Below are 22,009 nucleotides of genomic sequence, written 5' to 3'. Positions count from 1 at the left end.
GGGAATTTCACTACTGGGGTGCCACTGCAGTGAAGGCAGTCCCATGCCCTCAAATATGTTTCCCTAACTGATGGAACATAGAGGAGGACCATTTTAATAGATCTAAATTCTCTGGTGGGCATATTGTGTTTGTTCACAAGTATGCAGGAACAAAGTCTTCTTTTCTCAAACTATTCTCCACCCCTTCTGGTGTTGCTGTTAACGCAGAGGTGGCTGTCAATGCCTACAGTCCAAGGGCCAGATCTGGATAGCTGATCATTTCCATCTAGCATTCAGAGCAACGGTCCATGTTTGTGGGAGCATTCGTGGGAATTGTAGCTCCAAAAGTTATTGTCTCCTAAGCTATGCCAGCTCCAAGACTGTATTGTGTTTGAGCACATGCTGCCACTTGGATTTTCTTTTTGAGAAAGGGAAATTCCAAGGAGAAGAAGAAAATTGGCTGTTGTGTTCTCTTTCCTCTTCCCTTTTTCTGGGCAAAATGGCAGAACAGAGGGAAGAGAGAAGGTTGGTCATTGCTGGCTAAAGTTACTAAGCACATCTTTAGGCATCAGAACTTGACAGTGCTTCTTCCTCCTCTTGCCCAAGTGTCCTACGCCTCCTTGTCTTGTTCCAGAATTGATGTAGTTCCAGGCCTCGCCAGGGGTTCTTTTGGTGCCAGATAGTGACATACATTACTGTTACATAGCACAAACTTTATTGATAGTAAATGAGGCAGCAGATGGTGTATAGCAGAGGAGCATTCCAGCCCTTTCACTGATAGGTCCAGCTTCCTCTCACAGCCAATGATAAAACTAGGCTCCGAAACAAATTCTACCAAGACGTATTCTTTGTCTGGCAATCAAATTAAATCCCTTATCGCTGGACTTATAGGACACCTGGGTTGAGGTGCACCCTTCCAGGCTGAGGCTGATGGAAGATAGTCTCACAAGAGTTATATAATGCAGAAGCAAACAAAGAAAATCGAAAGAGTGCAGGCATGACCCATCACCCATCTAATAGCTCTGAGAACTGTGCAAGCAGGTTAGCAACGGAGAAAATTCACACCCCCCCCCCCCCCCAAAATCCATTTTCAGGCTTCATATCTTTTCCCAGCCTCAAACTGCAAAGTAAATGGGAAAAATATCCAACAAGGCCACTAATACAAGTTAACTCTTTCACACCACTGGGCTGCTAATAATCTTTGCTAATGATGCTAGCAAAGATTCAAAAATACATCTGCTTGGTGGCAGAGCTCCAGCCCAGCTAACTTCACTCGTAGAAAGGCCACCCTTTGAAAGTGAGAATTCATCAGCTGGCAAGCAACCCTTATCAGCACCCGCAAAGCTGTCCTCTGTGCTGGGCAGCCTCCTTCTTGAAAAGGGAAGGTGTTGAAAGCAGAGCTTAGCTGTCTATTGGCCAGTGTAACCAGCAGTCCCCAAATTCTGCTTCTTTGAAAGATTAGGACAGTGGCTGGTTGGTCTCAGCTGACATCAGAGATTGGAAATGTTGTCTTTTGGACAACAAATTCCAGAATCCCATGGCAGAATGAATTTGGCAAAGGCTGGTTGGAATCTGGCAATGCTGGTTGTCCTACATTCCAGGAGAAATTGTCCTCTATTCTGAGTGTGACTTATGTAAGAAGCATAGATTTACATTGCTAGAAAGAGTACAGTCATCCCTTCATATTTGTGGCTTTGATATTTGCGGATTTGATTATTCACGGATTTTATTAATATGTTCTCTCTAGGAATATCTAAGTCCTCCAGTGCAACTCTATGGTCAAATTTAACTAAAAGATGCACTGAAAGACCCAGAGATTCCTAGAGAGAATACTCTACTTGGCATTTGTAGCTCCTCCAGTGCTGGACATTGACCACAGAGTTGCACTGGAGGACCTAGAGAGTCCCAGAGAGGTGTTCTGTCAGGTAAAAACAGTGTTTTTGTTATTTGCGATTTTTCCATATTCATGGGGGTCTTGTGCCCCTAACCCTAGCGAATATGGAGGGATGACTGTATTTTGATTGTCACATCCTTCCATGCCCCTGCCCCGAAGCTCCTACGTTTTGCATTGCCCATTCCTCCTTGCCAGCAAGAATATGGGATCCCCCTGCCTGGGTGGAATCATAGAATCCTAGAGTTGGAAGAGACCCCAAGGGCCATCCAATCCAACCCCCTGCCATGCAGGAACTCTCAATCAAAGCACCCATGACAGATGGCCATCCAGTCTCTCTTCAAAGACCACTAAAGAAGGAGACGTGACAACTCTCCGAGGGAGTGTGTTCCACTGTCCCCAAAGTCTTTCCGTAAGGCATGGTTTCCAGACTCTTCACCATTTTGGTCACCCTCCTTTGGACACGCTCCAGCTTGTCAGCTTCCTTTTTGAACTGTGGTGCCCAAAGGAAGGATGTGACAATCAAAAGCAGAATAGAGAGTTACTATTACTCTTGATCTAGATTCTAGACACTATACTCTATTGATGCAGCCTAGAATCACATTGGCCTTTTCAGCTGCCACATCACACTGTTGATTCATTTTCAACTTGTTGTCTACTAGGACTCGTAGATCCCTTTCACATGTACAGTATATACATGTTTACATTCTGGGAGTTATAGTCTAAAAAAGTAGTATTTCAAAGCACTGGCTGCTGAAAGGGAAGCACACATACACACAGCAGTGCCACCAAACTGTTCCCTCTGGAAAAAAAAAGCAGGGTGGAATGGCACACAGAGAGAGAAGTGGGCACTATAGGTGGTAGTTGGTGCAACGGCCTGATGAGCACTTTGAGTTTGTTGACAGGTGACCCAGTCTGTATTTTCAAAGCCTTCTTTCAGTCCTCTGAACTTAATAGAATTAAAATCAACTTGGTCTTCTATTCATTTTGAGACCCAGACTGATTATTTTTCTGCGGATCAGTGGCCCTTAATAGGTGACAAAACAGGTTCTCCATCTCTGTTATTGAGTTTCTGTGAAGCTGAGAATATCCAGTTCTTTTGGACAAACTCCCAAGCTATTTCATGAAGGGGAGACAAGTCAGCATGACATAGTGTTTTGAGTATTGGACTCAGTACCTCTGACTCTCTCTTCCTCAAATAGTCAGACATAAATTCTGTCACACATACACACACAAATACTCTGTCACACTCTTTATTTCTTTTTTATATAGTCAGATATGGGCTTGGGTATACTTGCATATGTACAAGAGAATGAATGTTTCTGTGTGAGACAGTAAAAGAATCTCTGTGTTGAAGAAGTACATATCTGTGAGCATTGTATGTGTGACTGTGTGTGAATTAGAATGTGTAATACTGATTTTCCTTGCAAAATATGAATGTATATGAACGTGCAAACAAAACCTATTTCTTCCCACATTCTTCTGCCTATACAGGTATAATCTGTATACATTATGAATCTGTCCTGCACAGATTCTAGATCACGTAGCCATTTCTAGTCACGGTACAATATAGCTTTTGATTTTTTTTTGTATTTTATTTTACAGTATAATTCAGAATTACAAAAATCCAAATATAAAACAAAAACATACTGCAGTGCTGGAGTAATTGCAGTTAAACATCTTTATTGTTTAAGATATACATGGATATAAGATTAGTGTTAATGATTAGTGACATGTTTTCTCTAATCATCATTTTAACAGACCACAATTTCCTGAGTTCTGATGCCCTAGGAACATGGTTTGTTTAAAACCAGATCTTTTTTCTCTTCAGTGGCCTTCTGTGGTGTACAAGAGAGGTGGGAGGATGAATGTGCCAACAATAAGTGTGTTTCAGTTAGTTCATGCAGTGTAGAGGAAGGAATTATTGGTCCCCTATATGTTGTTAGACTACATCTCTCAACATTCCTTTGCACTAGCACTTTTGGCTAAAACTGCTAGGAGAACCACATGAATCTCATCCTGTTGTAATGGGAAAACTTCTAGTTTCCTGTAACATCTGAACTGGGCTTCTGTTCAAGCCTCACCTCCTTTTATTATTCTTTTAAGTGGGACTTTTTGGCCTCAGTGTTTGATCTAGTACTTGGAAGGAAATGCCTTAATGTCATTTGGGCCTTTATTTTCACACAAAGGATTTTTGGAATTGGTTTGGATTGAATCCAGTTTTTGGAATTGGATTGAAGAGATAGCAGTCCCAGTTCCAAAGCCCCTTTGTGTGAAAGAGTAAAGTCTCAATGATAATGTCTTTTGCTTTCTTTGTAAAATTGAATTTGCTTGTTAACACAGAGCACGGGTAAAGAACTTTTATGGACCTGGTGGCCAGTCCTTTTTCTTGTTGGGGAGGCACAATGGCTGCCCAAAATGCCAACTAACAGAAAGAAGTGGCCAGTTATCCAGTTCTAGTTTTGAAAAATAGGTATTTTTTGATGTTCAGGGTCCCACTGCAGCTTATTTTAAAGGTGAATTGGTGCTTCTGGACACTTTAGGACAGAAAATTCACCCTTTCTTGACTAGAAAGAGGGCAATCTGAAAGTACTGAGGGTCACAAAAAATGTCTTAAGGATTAGATACTGGCCATGCTTCGCCAGCCTCTGAGATTGCGTATAGAATGGTAAAAGCACGAATAGCATCCTGATTTTCTGAATAACTACAATACAAGTCAGACCCTGAGGTTAAAGAATGAAGAGTCTTTAATCTGGACTCTGAGATTCTCATTCATTGACATTTATACAGTATTAACACCATCAGTGCTGTAGAAAAGGTTCTTGTAAACTGTCGTTCCTTGAATGGTATTATGAAAGGTAACATTTAGGTGAGATTGTATTTACAAGACACTTATGTTTCATACTCGTACGATGTGCAATATGGGTATTTACCATGTGTCCATGTATCTGAAATCAGTATGTTGAACATTTAGCATTTGCTTTTACACTGAATGCTAGATTTTCTTGGGTCTTTGTTTCCTCAAAAGAAGTCTTTCCATTTATAGCATTTTATTTGAAATCAGAACATTTCAGAACAAAATATAAGACACAGCTGAAAACATATCTATTCCGGCTGGCCTTCCCACCTTAGACTGTCTGTTTTTTTTTCCTGCTCTCCTTTTCCCTTTTGACCCCGGACCGTTGTAAACTCCTTCTCTCTTTTCCTTGCCCCTGACATGTATATTTTATTGTCTTCCTGTTCCCGTTTTTGTACTAATGTTTTTAACTGTTATATTGTATTTTTTATCTTGTATTGGAATGTTTTAATAATTTTGTAAGCCGCCCTGATCATACCTATGGAAGGGCGGGGTAGAAATAAAATTTATTATTATTATTATTATTATTAAGAAATAAAGGTGTGCATGGGAGAATTTCATCTATAAATATTGGTCTCTACAACTCAGGGGGAGTTAATAATTTACCAACTATTTTAAATATAATCTACTACCTGTTGGTGTTTCAAAGCTCTTCTACAGTCTTGGGAATGCATGAATATGTGTGCTCATATTTTGGCATAATAAAAGTAAATAGAAACAGTAACATAACAGTCAGAGTTAACACTTAGAAGTAGATGAGACCGCTTGCATTTATTTTAAATCCGCAAGATCTGTGGAAATGAACATTTCAAGTAAGGCCTCATCTTCATCAATAGAAGAGCTCAAGCGGGACATCAGTTGAGGAAATGGAGCTGCATATAATAGTTAACAATTTACCTGGCAGGAAATGAGAAACTGATATCTGTACAGAAGAGCAGGAACAGAGAGAACAAAGCTTTTTAAATGATGCACTTGATTAGAAGTTGGTCCCCAAAAGAGCACTATTGAGATTGCTGTCTACGCTTAGCATGGGAAATGCACAATGTGAAAAAGCAAAGATTTTATTGTAGCAAAACTCCTGTGTGTCACATAGGGTGGCTAACTATATGGTGGCACAGAATGAAGGTCAAAAAAATCTGTTTCGTAGCAGTCAAGGATCACAGCAAGTTTGAAAAACCTGAGTTGCGTAGCTGTATTAGCCTTTTAGTGCAAGGACAACAAAAAGTCTTGCTGTAACTCATGCTTAATATGATGTATTTGGTATAAGATTTCATGGTTCTGTGCATCTGATGAAGGTCATGAAAGCTTACGCCAAATAAAATTTGCTTTCTTTAAAATGCCATAAGGCTTTGTAGAGGTTGGAGGTTACATTTGAAAAGCAGCTAGTTAAAAACCCTTACAGCAGGGGTAGGCAATCTTTTTGAGCCGGGGGCCGGGTTGCTGTCCCTCAGACAACCGGGGGGGCCGAAGCCAAAAAATAAATAATTAAATAATTTTTTAAAAAAATTAAATATATAAATAAACCAGGACAAATGTAGGACAAAATTTTCAAATGGAAGACACTTTTTTTAAAAAAATGGAGGACACGCAAAAAAATTTGCTGATTTTTAAAAAAATGTTAATATAAATGCATGTTTCTGAGGCTTCTATAGACAATTGCCCCCCAAAGGCCCCGGCGGCAATCGGTGGCAGGACCGGGCTGGGGCCCGTCCCAAGGCCTCGCCGGGCCGCATCTGGCCCGCGGGCCGCAGGTTGCCTACCCCTGCCTTACAGTAATTGTTAATATTAAATACTTTATTAAGTAAATAAAACAGTAACTTTAATTACCCCCCCCCCTTTTAAAAAAAAACCCAAAAACTCAAATACTGCAAGCTACTGGCCTGTAGGACAAAAAAAGGCTCATTGCATCAACATTGTTGTTAATTCAAGATCCACAAGAGACCACCAGGCAGTTGAGTAAATCAGCACTTGAATAATATTGTATTCCTCATCCACCATGCAATAACTAGAAAAACAACTAAAACAGTTAAAATACCTTGCAAAAGAATTGAGGTTACTGTTCATTAAATAACAATTACAACAAACTCATTCTCTGTAGCTAGTTATTTCCAAGCTTCAGTGGTTCCCAAACTTGGATCTTCCAAATGTTTTGGACTTCTGTTCCCAGGATTCCTGACTGTTGACCAAGCTGGCTAGGGCTTATGGGAATTGAAATCCAAAAATCTGGAGGACCAAAGTTTGGGAACCACTTCCAAAGTTTGGAAGAACAAATGTAGCAAATTTTCTGAAAGTAAATAACCCAATTTTAATGTGTGTGTTTTTTAATGTCTGATGAGGCATTGATATTTTTAAAATATTAAAGTGCATGCCTTCTCAGCAGTTAGTGTTATGGGCCCCTTTTGAGGAGGGGACAGAACATGGAGATGACAACCCCCTGCTCCTATTTCTTTCATAGAATCATGAACTTGGAAGAAACCCCAAGGATTGTGTGCAGGAACACACAATCGAATCAGCCCTGACAGATGGCCGTCCAGCCTCCAAAGAATGAGACTCCACCACACTACAAGGGAGTGTGTTCCACTGTCGAAAAGCTCTTACTGTTAGGAAGTTTCTCCTAATGGTGAGGTGAAATCGCTTTTCCTGTAGCTTGCATCCATTGCTTCGGGTCCTAGTCTCTGGAGCAGCAGAAAACAAGCTTGCTCCATCCTCAGTGTGACACCCCTTCAGATACTTAAACAGGGCAATCATATCACTTCTTAACCACCTCTTCTCCAGGCTTAACATATCTATCTCCCTATGTCTCTCCTCATAAGGCATGGTTTCCAGGCCCTTCACCATTTTAGTCACCCTCTGGACAAACTCCAGCTTGTCAACATCCTTTTTGAATTGTGGTGCCCGGAAGGGGACACAGCATTTCAAGTGAGGCCTAACCAAAGCAGAATAGAGTGGCACTAAGACTTCCCTTGATCTAGACACTATACTTTTATTGATGCAGCCTAAAATAGCATTGGCCTTTTTAGCTGCTGCTTCACACTGTTGACTCATGTTCAACTTGTAGTCTACTTGGACTCCTAGATCCCTTTCACACGTACTCTCGTTCAGCTAGGTGTCATTTTCCCACCCTAAATGCAGTACCTTACATTTCTCTGTGTTGAATTTTATTTTGTTAGCTTTGGCCCAGCTTTCTAGTCTATTCAGGTCATTTTGAATTTTGATCCTGTCCTCTGGAGTATTAGCTATTCCTCCTAATTTGGTGTCATTGCAAATTTGATAAGTATGCCCCCCAATTCTGTCATCCAAGTCATTGATAAAGATGTTGTATAGCACTGGGCCCAGGACAGAACCCTGTCGCACCTCACTGGTCACTTCTCTCCAAGATGCATTGTTCAACACCCTTCGGATTTGGCTTGTCAATCAATTACAAATCCAGCTAACAGTTACCTTTTCTAGCCCACATTTTACTAGCTTGTTTGCAAGAATGTCATGAGGAACCTTATCAAAGGCTTTACTGAAATCAAGATTTGCTATATCCACAGCATTCCCTTCATCTACCAAGCTGGTAATTTTATCCAAAAAAGAGATCAGATTAGTCTGACATGATTTATTTCTTAGAAACACATGTTGACTTTTTGTCATTATGGCATTCCCTTCTAAATGTTCACAGACTCTCTGTTTAATGATCTGTTTAATGATTTCCTTTAAAGGAGATTGCCCCACTAACCACACCTCAGCACCCTTTTTTTCCTCTGGGACGGCAACGGAGAGGGTGTGTGGAAACTAATACTCTTGAATAGGGCATGATTTGCGGTTGGCAGTTGCTACTTCTTTGGTCAAACTAGATGTGATGGAAAAACTGTAATCCAGCATCTGCTGTGCTGTGTTTTATGTTTTCTTAACTTTGATGCAGCAGGTGGTGTAGGCTATATTTCAGAGGAAGGAACTGGCCAAACACCTCTGAGCATACCTTGCTTATGAAAACCCTATGAAATTCATGGTGTCACCATAAGTTGACAGATGACTTAAGACACATGTGCATGCGCGTGCGCACACACACACACACACAGAGCTATTCAGGGTTGCTTAGTGGATTGCCATCTTGGTCTTGGAGTTAATAGGAAGGATGCGGGGGGGGGGCTGAGATGGGTACATGAATATTAAAGATGAAACATTCCTTCACCAGCTGCCACTTCACTCTGCAGGTGCTTTGAAGGAAAATTAGTTATTTGCAGGAGATCCTTAACATGCAATTTCTGTATCTTAACCTTATTTTGGCTTGCTCAGTCTAGAGCTTGGACAAGTAAGGAGCTTGTCAGATGGGTGGTGAAACGCTGCCCCTGTTTGCCCTGGATCATTGCTGTGACAACCACATGGTGCAGCAATGATCTGCTTGCGCGCCATGATGACGGCCCTTCCGGCCAGCACCGTTTGGGTGCTCTGATGCCCATGCATTATCATGGTGCACCCTGTGTGGTCAGTCATGTGCCATAATGGGTGGCAAAAGTAGGGCTGGGCGTGTGTAGACGCCAGCTCTATCTAGCCTTACTTTCGGCCCCAGGCCAGCACAAAGTGCCGATCTTTTTAGGGCCTTAGATTTTAGGATCACCTCTTGAAGACTCCCCTAGCCAGGTCATCATAACAGCCTAGGAACATCCCTGAAGTCTAATCTTTCCATGCTCTTGAGTACCTTATCAATTCAGGCAGGCTTTACAAAGCTAATAGCTTTCCCCTTGGTGTGAAAACAAAGGTTTGTAGGAGCATTTTGGATGAAACATTCAACTTCTGAAACAGCTTAAACAACTGAGAAAAGCAGCATTTTCAATTCTTGATTGGTTGTTTTTAAAAGGTGTCCTCTTCTTTGAAGGAGAGGAACAATTAATATCAAAAAGGGTAAGCCAGAATGTTCTGTCTTTATGAGAACATTATTGTTCCCTATCACTTCCATTTCCCAGATGGGGCTGCCCTCTAGCACACCCTGACCACTTTTTCCTGTTTCCTTAATCTTCTGGCAATACATTTTACAGCCCTAGTTATTGCACGCCATGTTATGGTTCATAACTGTCAAGAGATTGTGTTTCCTTGTATTGTTCAGTAATACTAAAATCCTGCTTTCCATTTAGGTACCCTTGAGAAAACAAATAACTAATGGTGTGCCATGGTCTTACTGTGCAGCAGATCAATGCAAAAATCTTTCACTTCCAGCTTCTGAAAGCACACTGCACTAGAGGTTGTGTGTAATTCCAAAAAGGCCTCGGATATACTTTCAGCTGGATAAAATAAGGAGGCTAAGTCCCATGGACATTACGATCTTAAGTACATTTGCATAGCTACATTATTATCTAAAGGCATACTAGACTTGGCATATATGAATATCTCCCCAAATAATCTTTGCTTTGGGGACTAAAGAGATCTCATCATGGAGGCACTGTGGATGTCCTCTCAATGCATGAGCACTCAGATAACATTATCTTTCTGAAAGCCTGGGCTACAACACAAGCCATTTTGTCTTTTGGTGCTGGTTCTCATAATGTGCCCAGATTCATCTTCCCTGACAAGGGAGACGTAGAGGAAAAATTAACCTCTGCATCAGTACCTGGCATTGGTCCAAAAATGTATGCACATGTAGATGGACTTGAAGACGAGGGATCAGATTTACAAATGAATAACCTGGAGTTATGCATTTGTAATGGCTCTCTATTCATGGTCCCTACATAGTCACAACTGTAGCACTTCTGCCATGATCATAACTGTCCCCAGACTTACTTTACTGGGCACCAGCTGTATGGAAATAAGGCAGCATGGGCAGATATTTCCACCACCTCCTCTCCGCCAGTGAGAGTATATTGATCAGAAGCAGGGACCTGTTGCACTTCCATGTTACTGGTCTTATTTGCTGGTGGGAGAGGGCGGAAAATGTGACCACTCCTTGATTGCCAGAGGAATGGACCCCCTTCTCTCCATGTGGCTGATCCTGGCAAAATAGGGTTGTCAGGCCAGAAGATGATATTGACCTAACTATTTATTTCTCTTTAAGTAAGGTGGAAAACACATTGCAGAAATAATCCAGTTGGAGACCGCTTTAACTGCCCTGGATCAGTGCTAGGGAATCCTGGGAATTGTAGTTTATTGTGGCACCAGAGCTCTCTGACAGAGAAGGCTAAATGTCTCACTAAAAGTAGCACTGAAGAACCTAGAGATTCCTAGAGAGAACACTCCACTAAGCATTTGTAGCTCCTCCAGCACAATTCTGTGGTCAATGTCTGGCAGATGTTGACCACAGAGTTGCACTGGAAGGCCTAGAGATTCCTAGAGAGGTGTTATCTCAGGTAAAAATGTAGTGTTCTTGTTGTTTGTGTTTTTCTACACTCACGGGGGTCCTGTGCCCCTGACCCCAGAGAATGCAGAGGGACAAGTGTATTTAGAATTCAATCAAGGGATTTTTGTGGGGTTTTTTTGTTTTGTTTTTTTGCTACATACCATCATATAAAGAGGCAATGTGAGTACTGGTTTGAATACTGGACTAAGACTCTGGGAGAGTCCTGCTTGGCTGTGGATTAAGTGACATTGGGAAAATCCCATATTAAGTGACCTTGGGAAAATCACACTTTCCCAGCCTCAGGAAGGCAATGACAAACTCCCTCTGGGCAAATCTTGCCAAGAAAACCCTGTGATATATTCGCCTTAGGGTTGCCATAAATTAGAAATGTCTTGAAGGCAAACAAAAACAACAACAAACTTCTTATTAAGTCTAGGAGCAGAAACATGTGACCCTCACGATGCTGTCATGCATTTCCTATCACTCCCCACCATAAACATGTTGGTTATGGCTGATAGGAATTGCAGCCCAACAATGGTGAGGGCACAAATTCTCAACTCCTCTTCTTAGTTATATCTGTTATGTTAGAAGCAAAGTAACTACCAGCACTTGTAACTTGCAATGTGGAATTGTTAACAGTAGTGAAGTATGGTGATATCATAAGCAGATATGGAGAACATGAATTCTGCATGTGTCAGTTTTTAGGGAGTTGCTTGTCTGCATGATCCAGAGTATGTAGATATATACATAGCATTGCTATAACCCATCTTCTAAGTTACCAGAGGTTTCCACTAATGTGTGCTCCTCCAGCTGCCCCTGCCATAACTTCTGTTGTGATGATTATCTTGAGGCCAGTTTCTTTTCAAGAGTTTTTTTTTACTACTATCACCACCATTAATAATGGGGTGGTGTCCCATTTGGGATCTAGTGAAGGCATCCTCTAATGGAAACCGAAGGAGATATCATTTTGGATTACTTCTCCTCCCCTGCAAAGCCTTGTATTCCCTGAACCCTTTCCTTAGAACAGGGTTTCCCAACCTTTTTATCTCACGGAGCTCTTATTTCTATGGCAGAGCCCCTAAGAGGCCTACCTCATGTCTTACAGACAGTATTTATGAATATATTTAAGAATATATTTTTAGTCTTTAATTTCAAATAAGACTAGTAACATGGCCGCAGAATACCTGGGAAGTGTATGCAGAGCCCTAAAGACTCCTCGGAGCACAGGTTGGGAACCTCTGCCTTAGAGGTTTGTAGGCAACCTCTAGAATAGTGTAAGGGGTGGTTTAGCTGCAGAAGAAAGAGGGGGAAATTGCTTCTATCCCCTTCCACTGGTGAAGAAGGCCTCTGCTAAAGCAAAGACTTTCCCATAAACTGAAGGGCTTCTTATGTCCACATCATTGAATAAAGCTCAACATCTAAAGCTGGAGAAACAGCAGTGGAATAAACTGTTTTCTCTCAGTGAAGTCAGACATCAGAGAAGGCTTTTTTGTTTAAGATGTACATCTGGGAAGTTAAAGGTCATGTTCAGAAATAACTGGCTCTTGTTTTGCTGCAGATCCATGTTTATATATTCCTCGCTTTGCACACATGCTGGAGTTTGGCGATAAGAACCACGAAGTCTCAATGACAGCTCTGAGGCTCCTGCAGCAGATGAAGAGAGACTGGATGCACACGGGGCGACGGCCCTCTGGCCTTTGTGGTGCAGGTATGGAGAAGATTCCAGAGAGCGTTACTTTTTTTCAGAATTATGCTTTATATTCTGTCACACAGAAATTTGTCTTGGTTAAATCAGTCAACTGACTTAAGATTTCTTGACTTGGTTGACAGCTGGTAAATAATTATTGTCTGAAGTTGTTTATCATGCTGACCCTACTGTCAATGAATTTTGTTGTGTTATTCCACATTCTAGTTCTAGAACAAGGAGAAAAATATCTCCCTGTCAGGTCTCTGGGACAGCTTAATCATTGTAATTAAGACTATAGTATCAGAGGGCAGAAACATATCTAATACACAGTATCAAAAGTGCATGTAAAAGGGATGATTACAGAAGTGGTAGGGTACACTGAGTTTATCTTATATTCTCTCTTCTTAAGGGGAAAACTTTTGGCCAGGATCCTATGGGGCAATATACTAGCATACTAGCACCTCACAAGGAGCTCCCATAGAAAGGAATGGCGTCTGATAACACATTCACGTTACGGCGTGAATGCCCATGATTGAAAGCGCAGTCACATCGGAACTGACCTGCAAAAGCTCCAAAAATCTCCGTTTGATAAACCTCTCTGTTTTAACATCCTCCTGCAGTTTAACAGCTTCCATCTAACTATGGCTGTCTTTCCTTTATCAAAGAGAAGTTATATCAATCCAAAACATCATGGAAAGTAAACATCAGATTGAAAGTATACACGTTACTCTTTAAATACACCCCCATTCTTTGGTCTGAACCTTTTAAAATATTGCAGTCTTGTGTTTCACTGATCAGAGGAGTGGAAAACAGAGAGTATAAGTTACAGCCTTTGGAATACTGGAGAAAATAAATGTATACAGTCGGCCCTCCTTATACGTGGATTTGCCATGCGCGGATTTGAGCATACGCGCATGGCAAATCCGGGGAAATTGTCCCCAATGGCCGCGTGCGTGCATGCGGACCGCCATTGGGGACAAAAGTACCTCCCCTCCCCTCCCCCCCTCCCTCCTACCTATCTACCTATCCTCCCTCCCTCCCCCGTCCCCTCCCTGCTTACCTGCTCCGTCGCCGCACCGCTGCCTTCTCCGCCGCCGCCGCAGTTCAAGGGCCAGGTGCTGCTCATGGAGGCCAAGAGGCCTCCAGGCTGCACCCGGCCCTTGTACGGCGGCAGTGTCGGCGAGGAGGACAAAGCTTGGCTTCGTCCTCCTCGCCACCACTGCCGCCGTACAAGGGCCGGCTGCAGCCTGAAGGCCTCTGGGCCTCCAAGCTGCCCGTGGCCCTTGAACTGCGGCGGCGGCAAGGAGGATGGAGCTAGGCCCCGACCTCGCCGCCGCTGCGGAAGAAGGGCCGGGGGCAGCCTGGAGGCCTCTGGGCCTCCAAGTTGCCCCCGGCCCTTGAACCGCGGCGGCGGCGAGGAGGATGAAGCTAGGCCTCGTCCTCCTTGCTGCTGCCACGGAAAAAGGGCCAGCTGCAGCCTGGAGCCTCTGGGCCTCCAACCTGCCCCCGGCCCTTAAACTGCGGTGGCGGTGAGGAGGACGAGCCTTGGCCCCATCCTCCTCCCTGCCGCTGTGGAAGAAGGGCTGCGGGCAGCCTGGAGGCCTCTGGGCCTCCAAGCTGTCCCCGGCCCTTAAACCGCAGCCGGCCCTTCTTCCGTGGCGGCGGCGAGGAGGACGAGCCTTGGCCCCATCCTCCCCGCCGCCGCGGAAGAAGGGCCGGGGGCAGCCTGGAGGCCTCTGGGCCTCCAAGCTGCAGCCGGCCCTTGAACCGCGGCGGTGGCGAGGATGCGGGAGGCGGCGGCGTGGCAATGGAGCAGGTAAGTGGGAAGGGGGAGGGGGAGGGAGGGTAGGTAGATAGGTAGGAGGGAGGGAGGGGTAGAGGAGGGGAGGGAAGGAGAAGGACTTTTGCCCCGTGCCGCCATTGGGGACAAATGAGATTTGAGCATACGCGGATTTTGGCATACGCGGGGGGGGAGTCTGGAATGGATCCCCCACGTATACCAAGGGCCCACTGTACTGTGATGCATTGTTGGGTAGGCTAACCCTTTTCTTCTTCCTGCCCCTACCCAGGCATGGAAAATCCTATAGTTCCCCCAAAGACCCCCTCCCCTCATAAAACTGTTCTTCATATAAATGGGAAAAAATGCTGTTTCCACTTCTGAAACCTTTCATTAGTGGTGCTTTTGCCTTATAACAAAGGTGAACAAAGTGCACGGAGCTCTTGGGCTTCTTGGTCACTTCTTCTTGTTAAAGAAAAAAGAAAAAAAAAGGTCTCTTCTGGTTCTAAAATGCCCCAGGGAAAACCATGCAGAAAATGTCTGCAAAACCCCCAGAGAGTGTTTGGGAGCATTTTGGGAGAGTGCAGTTCACAAAGGTTTCCTGGAGAATCAGTGCAACCCCTTAGCCTTCACACCTTCCTTAAAAAAAGTGTTTAGTTTTATTTACTTCCCCAGGAGTGTTACAAAGTTGGAAGGGGACTTTATTGTTTCATAGGGAGCTAAGAATTGACCCTCAAATGTCTTAGATTGCTCACTCTGTTTAAGTCATTGAGCATTAAATTTGTTCTTATTAGCATAATCCCACTCCTTGATTTGCATAACTGCTTATTGATTATGACAGCAGTGCTTCAGCATCAAGGTGTCTCTTACTTTCTCCTAATTCGTCTCTGATCAAAGTGCATACATTTGGGCAAGGTCAATGCACTTTTGAGCCATACTGGAGTTCTTTCCCTGTTTGTGTGTCTGTATATAAGTGGGGCAGGTACCAAAACTACAACATTGCGTTTTTGCATTTACCAAACTTCTCTTGTTACTGGTTTAATTTTATTGCATGCAAAACAAGTTTTTTTTTTATGAAGTTCCAATTTAATCACTCAGTATTCAAGCCCAGAGCTAAACATCAGTATTTTAAAATTAATAGGAGAATTAGAATTTCAGATGGTACTTCCATGACTCACCATATTCCCTTGCTTTTTCTCCCATTGAACTGCCTTTTGATGTGGGCCTTGCCCTGTTTATGCTCCAGCTCTTCTAGTTGCGGCAAGAATGCATGATTTTCGGCGCACTGTGAAAGAAGTCATCAGGGTGGTTAAAGTTGGTGAATCTACCTTAAGGAAAAGGTAGGTCAAGTTTAAAGGGAAGGGTATTCCCCCCCCCCCCACACACACACACATTTGACTTGGGATACAAACCAGTGTTGCTTGCTCTCTTGTGCTTTCAAGAGGATTGTTTTTCCTTTCTAGAAAGTCATCCTTCATAAGGACAGGCCTGGCAAGCTATGAAAGCAACAGCTCCACACAGAACTTCTACTTATCTGGGGTTGTGAATAGCAATGAACAAGAGGGTCAGGTTGGTGGTACGAATGGCTTTATCTAAATATGGGCTTGGAAGGTAGTTCTCTAGCCCACTATCTTCAAGGTCAATTGCCAGTGGTGGATTTCAAGAGTGGAGGTCTTATTGGGGAGAAGGCACTACTCTGCAGACTAGGTGAGGCCAAAAGATTTGGTACTCCACTATACAGTCACCCCTCCACATTTATGGATTTGACTTTTACAGATTTGCTTATTCACGGGTATGAGTAGCATGTTATCTCTAGGGATCTCTAGGTTCTCCAGTTTAACTCTGCCAGAAATTGACAACAGAGTTGCGATGGAAGACCTAGAATTCAAAGATATAGCTGTGTTAGTCTGCAGAATCAGTATGTAGAGAGCTCTTGTAGCACCTTTGAGACTAACTGAAATAAAGAAGTTGGCAGCATGAGCTTTTTGTAGACTTCAGATATGCATCTGTAGACTAAATATGAAAGCTCATGCTGCCCACTTCTTTATTTCAGTTAGTCTCAAAGATGGAAGACCTAGAGTTTCCTAGAGAAAACATTTTCTAGACTTTTGTAGGACTCCAATTTTATTCTAGGGCCAACTCCAGATGGATGTTGACCATAGAGTTGCACTGGAGGAGCTATAGATTCCTAGATAGGTGTTCTCTCAGGTAAAAAACATAGTGTTTTCTTCGCAGTTTTTCCGCTTTCATGGGGGGGGGGTTCGTAACCACAGCAAATGTGAGGGGCCCACTGTACATAGTAGGAATAGCCAAATCAGAGATGAATAGCCTCCAGGTGCAAACCTTTAAATATTTGGCAAGATTTCCCTGTATCACTTAACATCAACATTGTTTATAAACCAAAAGTGGATTTCCAGCCACTTTGGTATTTTTGTTTTATTTTTCAGCACTCCAGTTAGCCCCTGGAGTGTCCTAAGGCATAAAAGTGGACCCCCTGCAGTTGTCCACTGCAGTCCACTCTGTTGAACTTACTGAGAGCCCGTGTGCACATGTACAGAATGCATGTACAGAATTCCTAGACATGCAAACTTTCTGATTGCAATAAACAGAGCATAGAATCATAGAATTGTAGAGTTGGAAGAGACCAGAAGGGCCATCCAGTCCAAACCCCTGCCATGCAGGAACTCTCAGTCAAAGCATCCCTGGCAGATGGCCATCCAGCCTCTGCTTAAACACCTCCAAGGAGGGAGACTCCACTACACTCCGAGGGAGTGTGTTCCACTGTCGAATAGCCCTTACTGTCAGGAAGTTCTTCCTAATGTCGAGGTGGAATCTCTTTTCCTGTTGCTTGCATCCATTCTTCCGGGTCCTAGTCTCTGGAGCAGCAGAAAACAAGCTTGCTCCCTCCTCAATATGACATCCCTTCAAATATTTAAATCGGGCTATCATATCACCTCTTAACCTTCTCTTCTCCAGGCTAAACATCCCCAGCTCCCCCAGTCGTTCCTCAAAGGGCATGGTTTCCAGACCTTTCACCATTTTGGCTGCCCTCCTTTGGACACGCTCCAGTTTCTCAATGTCCTTTTTGAATTGTGGTGCCCAAAACTGGACACAATATTCCAGTTCCAAAGGAGAATACAGTGGCACTATTACTTCTCTTGATCTAGATAGACACTATACTTTTATTGATGCAGCCTAAAATTGCAGTGGCTTTTTAGCTGCCACATCACACTGTTGACTGATGTTCAACTTGTGGTCTCCCTTTCACATGTAGTCTCATTCACCCAGGTGTCCCTCATCCTATATCTGTGCATTTCATTTTTCCGCCCTAAGTGCAGTACCTTACATTTCTCCGTGCTGAATTTCATTTTGTTAGCTTTGGCCCAGCTTTCTAGTCTATTCAGGTCATTTTGAATTTTCATCTTGTCCTCTGGAGTATTAGCTGTTCCTCCTAATTTGGTGTCTGCAAATTTGATAAGTATGCCCCCAGTTCTGTCATCCAAGTCATTGATAAAGATGTTGTATAGCACTGGGCCCAGGACAGAGCTCTGTGGGACCCCACTGGTCACTTCTCTCCAGGATGAAAAGGAGCCATTGTTGAGCACCCTTTAGGTTCGACTAGTCCACCAGTTACAAATCCATGTAACAGTTGCCTTGTCTAGCCCACATTTTACAAGCTTGTTTGTAAGAATGTTATGGGAAACTTTGTCAAAGGCCTTACTGAAATCACGATACACTATATCCACACATTCCCTTCATCTACCAAGCTGGTAATTTTATCAAAGAAAGAGATAAGATTTGTCTGGCATGACTTGTTTCTCTGAAACCCATGTTGACATTTTGTGATTATGGCATTTCCTTCTAAATGTTCACAGACCCTCTGTTTAATGATTTGCTCTAGAATGTTTCCTGGAATTGATGTCAGACTAACTGGTCGATAATTGTTGGGATCCTCCTTTTTCCCCTTTTTGAAGATGGGGACAATGTTTGCCCTCCAGTCTGCTGGGATTTCTCCTGTTCTCCAGGAGTTTTCAAAGATTATTGCCAATGGCTCCGATATTACATTTGCCAGTTTTTTTAAAATACTTTTGGATGTAGTTCATCTGTTCCTGGAGACCTATATTCATTTAGATTAACAAGGTATTCCTGTACTATCTCTTTGCTTATTCTGTGCAAAGAGAATAATATTTTTTCTCTGTACATGTAGCTTCTCTGCCGATTGAATTGAACAGAGATGTTTTCCTGTAGTACAAGGACTTCCAGATGTGCTTTGAAAGCTCCATACTTGCAAGGGTTTTTTGGACTGGGACAACCATTTCAAAAGCAGTCTTTTACTGTTAGATTTCAAGGCAAAGATACAGTTGCTTAACCAGCATTTCATGTAATATGATGTCAGTAAAAAGTAATAGAGCTTAAACCTCAATGCTGTGGACTTCTAAAAAAGGTAAAACCCCATGGGACATATTTTTTTTTGCAGTTTAATGTGTGGTAGCAGATTCTCCATGCCATTTTCTGGTGATAAAAAATTCTGCTTTAAACCTGTGCATTTGAAATACTTCAGAATTTGATACAAACTAGAGACTAGCTTTATAAAATAATGCTCTGTCATTGGTAGGCTTGCATAATATAGATAGTGTGGGATGAAAAAGAATCTGAGCAATTCTACATATTTAATAGTGAAAACATTGATTTTTTAATATCTGTTACACAGTTTTAAACATACTGACAATAACTTGAATCCCCAGTATTAATGCCCAAATGGCAAATGCCAGAGTGTCATATGCTCATTTAGGCTGCATCTGCACTGCAGAATCAATGTAGTTTGACACTGCTTTAATTGCCATGACTCCGTGCTGTGGAATTCTGGGATTTGTAGCTTCTTGAGATATTTAGCCGCCTCTGTCAGAAAGCTCTGGTGCCTCAACAAACATTCTGCAATGTGGCATCAGCCTTCAGCCTACTTGCCAAAAAGTAACTAGTTTCAGAATTACCTCTCTTAGGTTTTTTTGTTACTGGTGTTTTCAAAACATATTTAAAATATTTTCCATAATTAAAAAAACCCCAAAATAATAGATGGCACTGGTATATGGTTATTATTTTTAAAAACTATATTTAATCTTGAAGATTTATTACTTTAGTTGAACAGTTATGAATAAAGAAACCTGAAAACCCACTCCTGCCTCATAGAAGCAAATAAATATTTGACTTTTTTTTTAAAAAAAATGTTGTCAGAAGTCATAAATACTTGTATTAGGGTTGCCAACTGATGAATTAATTTTGATTGTTTAACCACCTCCTTTTTAACTGATTGGTTAATTACATAGTTGAATTTAAATGTATTTCTATATTGCCATAAATCGTCAATGCTTTTGAAATCCTGAGAAGTGTGAAATACCTTTGCAATTATTAAACCAAAACCACCATCATTAGACGAACAGAGCATCTTTAAAATGTTGTTTTTTATTGCTTGTTAAAGCAGAAGCAAAAATATTAATGTTTGATTTTGACTGTCAGAACAAGTCCCTGTTATAGAGAATGTATAACTCCCTTGTTGAACCAGCTCCACTGGCTGCTGATTTATTTCAGGGCACAATTCAAAGTGCTCGTTATGACCTACAAAACCCTATATGGCATACAGTAGGTCCAGGCTGTCTGGAAGACCACATCTCCATATACAGTGCACCCGTGCCATACGTGGGCTCGCCATATGCGGACTTGGGGTCATGCAGATGGCGAGCCCTAATATGGTGAATGGGGCTTGAGCATACGCTCAATTTGCCTTACTTGGGGGGTTCCGGAATGGATCCCCTGCATAAGGCAAGGTCGGACTGAATGAACCTACCAGATTTTTAAAATCTTTGGAGGGTTTTTTAAATCTTAGGCTGCATTTGCACTGCAGAAATAATCCACTTTAACTGCCATGACTTAATGGTATTGTATTCTGGGAATTGTAGTTTTGTGAGACATTTAAACCTCTCTGTCGGAGAGCTTTGGTGCCACAACAAGCCACAATTCCCAGAATTCCATAGCATTGAGCCGTGACAGTTAAAGTTGTGTCACATTGGATTATTTTTGCAGTGCAGATGCAGCCTTAATCCCACAACCATCACAGGTCTTTCTAGTGTTGAAATTGGAGAGGGCTTTCTTGGTGGTAGCTCTCAGTCTGTGGAAACTGAGACTCCTTGCACAGGAGGCTAGACTGGCTCCTTCTCTGCTCTCCTTTCACTGACAGTAAAGATATTTTTATTTAAACAACTATTTGATGATCATTTGTCTGTAGAAGGGTGTTTGTGCACCTAACTGTATCTTTATTGTTAGTTTTTAAATGGTTCTATCTTTTAAAATCCTTGGTGTTTTAATATGATAGCTTTTTATTGTGCTTTAACTTTTTTTCTCATCAGGTTTTTAGCTCTATCTTGTTTTAATCTTCTTGTTAGCCACTGTGTGTCCCATATTAAAAGAAAAGCATAATGTAATATAATATATAAATAAAATCAATTAAGATTTGTTGCTGCTGATTTAAATGTGACATTCATTGATTTAATCAATTTAAACTCTCCCATGCTTGTTAAGAGAGCAAACTCCCTTTGAAGAAAGTTGCCAAGAAAAACCTATGATATGCTCACCTTAGAGTCGCCATAAGTACAAAATGACTTGGAGGCACACAGCAACAATGGTTGTTAATACAGTGTACCCTTTTTATCGTTATGTGATCAGAAGGGCATGTGTCATTCAGATTTAGAGGATTTGCTGATGTACTGTAGGGTGGAATTTGTGGTTGCTAGACTATGTGGTTGGAAGCTTATGTCTGTGGATGGGGTGTGTGTAGAGGCTACCAGTACAGCTGGAACAGGACTCACATGGAGGAAGTACATAACCCCGCAAATTCTAATGGCATGCTACATCTGAATGTGAGGTTCCACGTAGCCATCATGGGTTGCAGCCATTCATAGACCCATCCTGTAGTAGAATTCAAAGATATAGTCATGTTAGTCTGTAGAATAAGTATGCAGAGAGATCTGCAAATAAAAAATAATAATTTATTTATATTTTCCCACCTCTCCCAGATGGATTGAGGTGGGATTCTAGTACCTTTGAGACTAACTGAAAGAAAGAGGTTGGCAGCATGAGCTTTCGTACACTTACATGTAAGTCTACTTCCCCAGATGCATTTGCATCTGAGGAACTAGACATAAGTTCCTCAGCTCATGCTGCCAACCCCTTTTGTTCAGTTAGTCTCAAAGGTACTACAAGACCTCTCTATATACTTATCCTGTAATAATTTATCATGATTGCTTGATTCAGAGCAAAGTCCAGGCTTTCTACGAACACAAATTGAAAACTCTCATTCTAAATGACCAATCTTTAGTCGATTAACCTACTATTGTATAGTTTCTGTTTTCCATGAATTTGTGAAATCCTTTTGTTAAGCTTCAAAGCAAGTTTAGGCGTTCTACCATTTGGGAGCCACTTTGATAATTGTTAAAACTTACTGCTAAAACTTA

The 22,009-nt window shown here is 42.1% G+C and overlaps 1 protein-coding gene across 3 annotated transcripts in view; it reads left to right on the top strand.

Annotated features, from left to right (window-relative positions):
- BRF1 (BRF1 general transcription factor IIIB subunit) overlaps positions 1-22,009 on the top strand; it is a 282,491-nt gene that overhangs the window by 116,241 nt on the left and 144,241 nt on the right. For 2 of the 3 annotated variants that reach the window (XM_089522715.1, XM_089522714.1), the window contains 2 exons: positions 12,599-12,748; positions 15,751-15,844. In XM_089522715.1, the coding sequence (XP_089378841.1) occupies positions 12,599-12,748; positions 15,751-15,844 (244 nt within the window). Of the gene's footprint in view, positions 1-7,331; positions 7,348-12,598; positions 12,749-15,750; positions 15,845-22,009 lie in introns of those variants that run through there. The other variant, XM_089522717.1, reaches the window with a different exon arrangement.

The sequence above is a fragment of the Sceloporus occidentalis genome, unplaced genomic scaffold (genome assembly GCF_023333645.1).
Source record: "Sceloporus occidentalis isolate IW3139 unplaced genomic scaffold, rSceOcc1.0.p SCAF_4, whole genome shotgun sequence".
Taxonomy (NCBI): Eukaryota; Metazoa; Chordata; class Lepidosauria; order Squamata; family Phrynosomatidae; genus Sceloporus; species Sceloporus occidentalis.
This window is presented reverse-complemented; position numbering and strand designations above follow the sequence as displayed.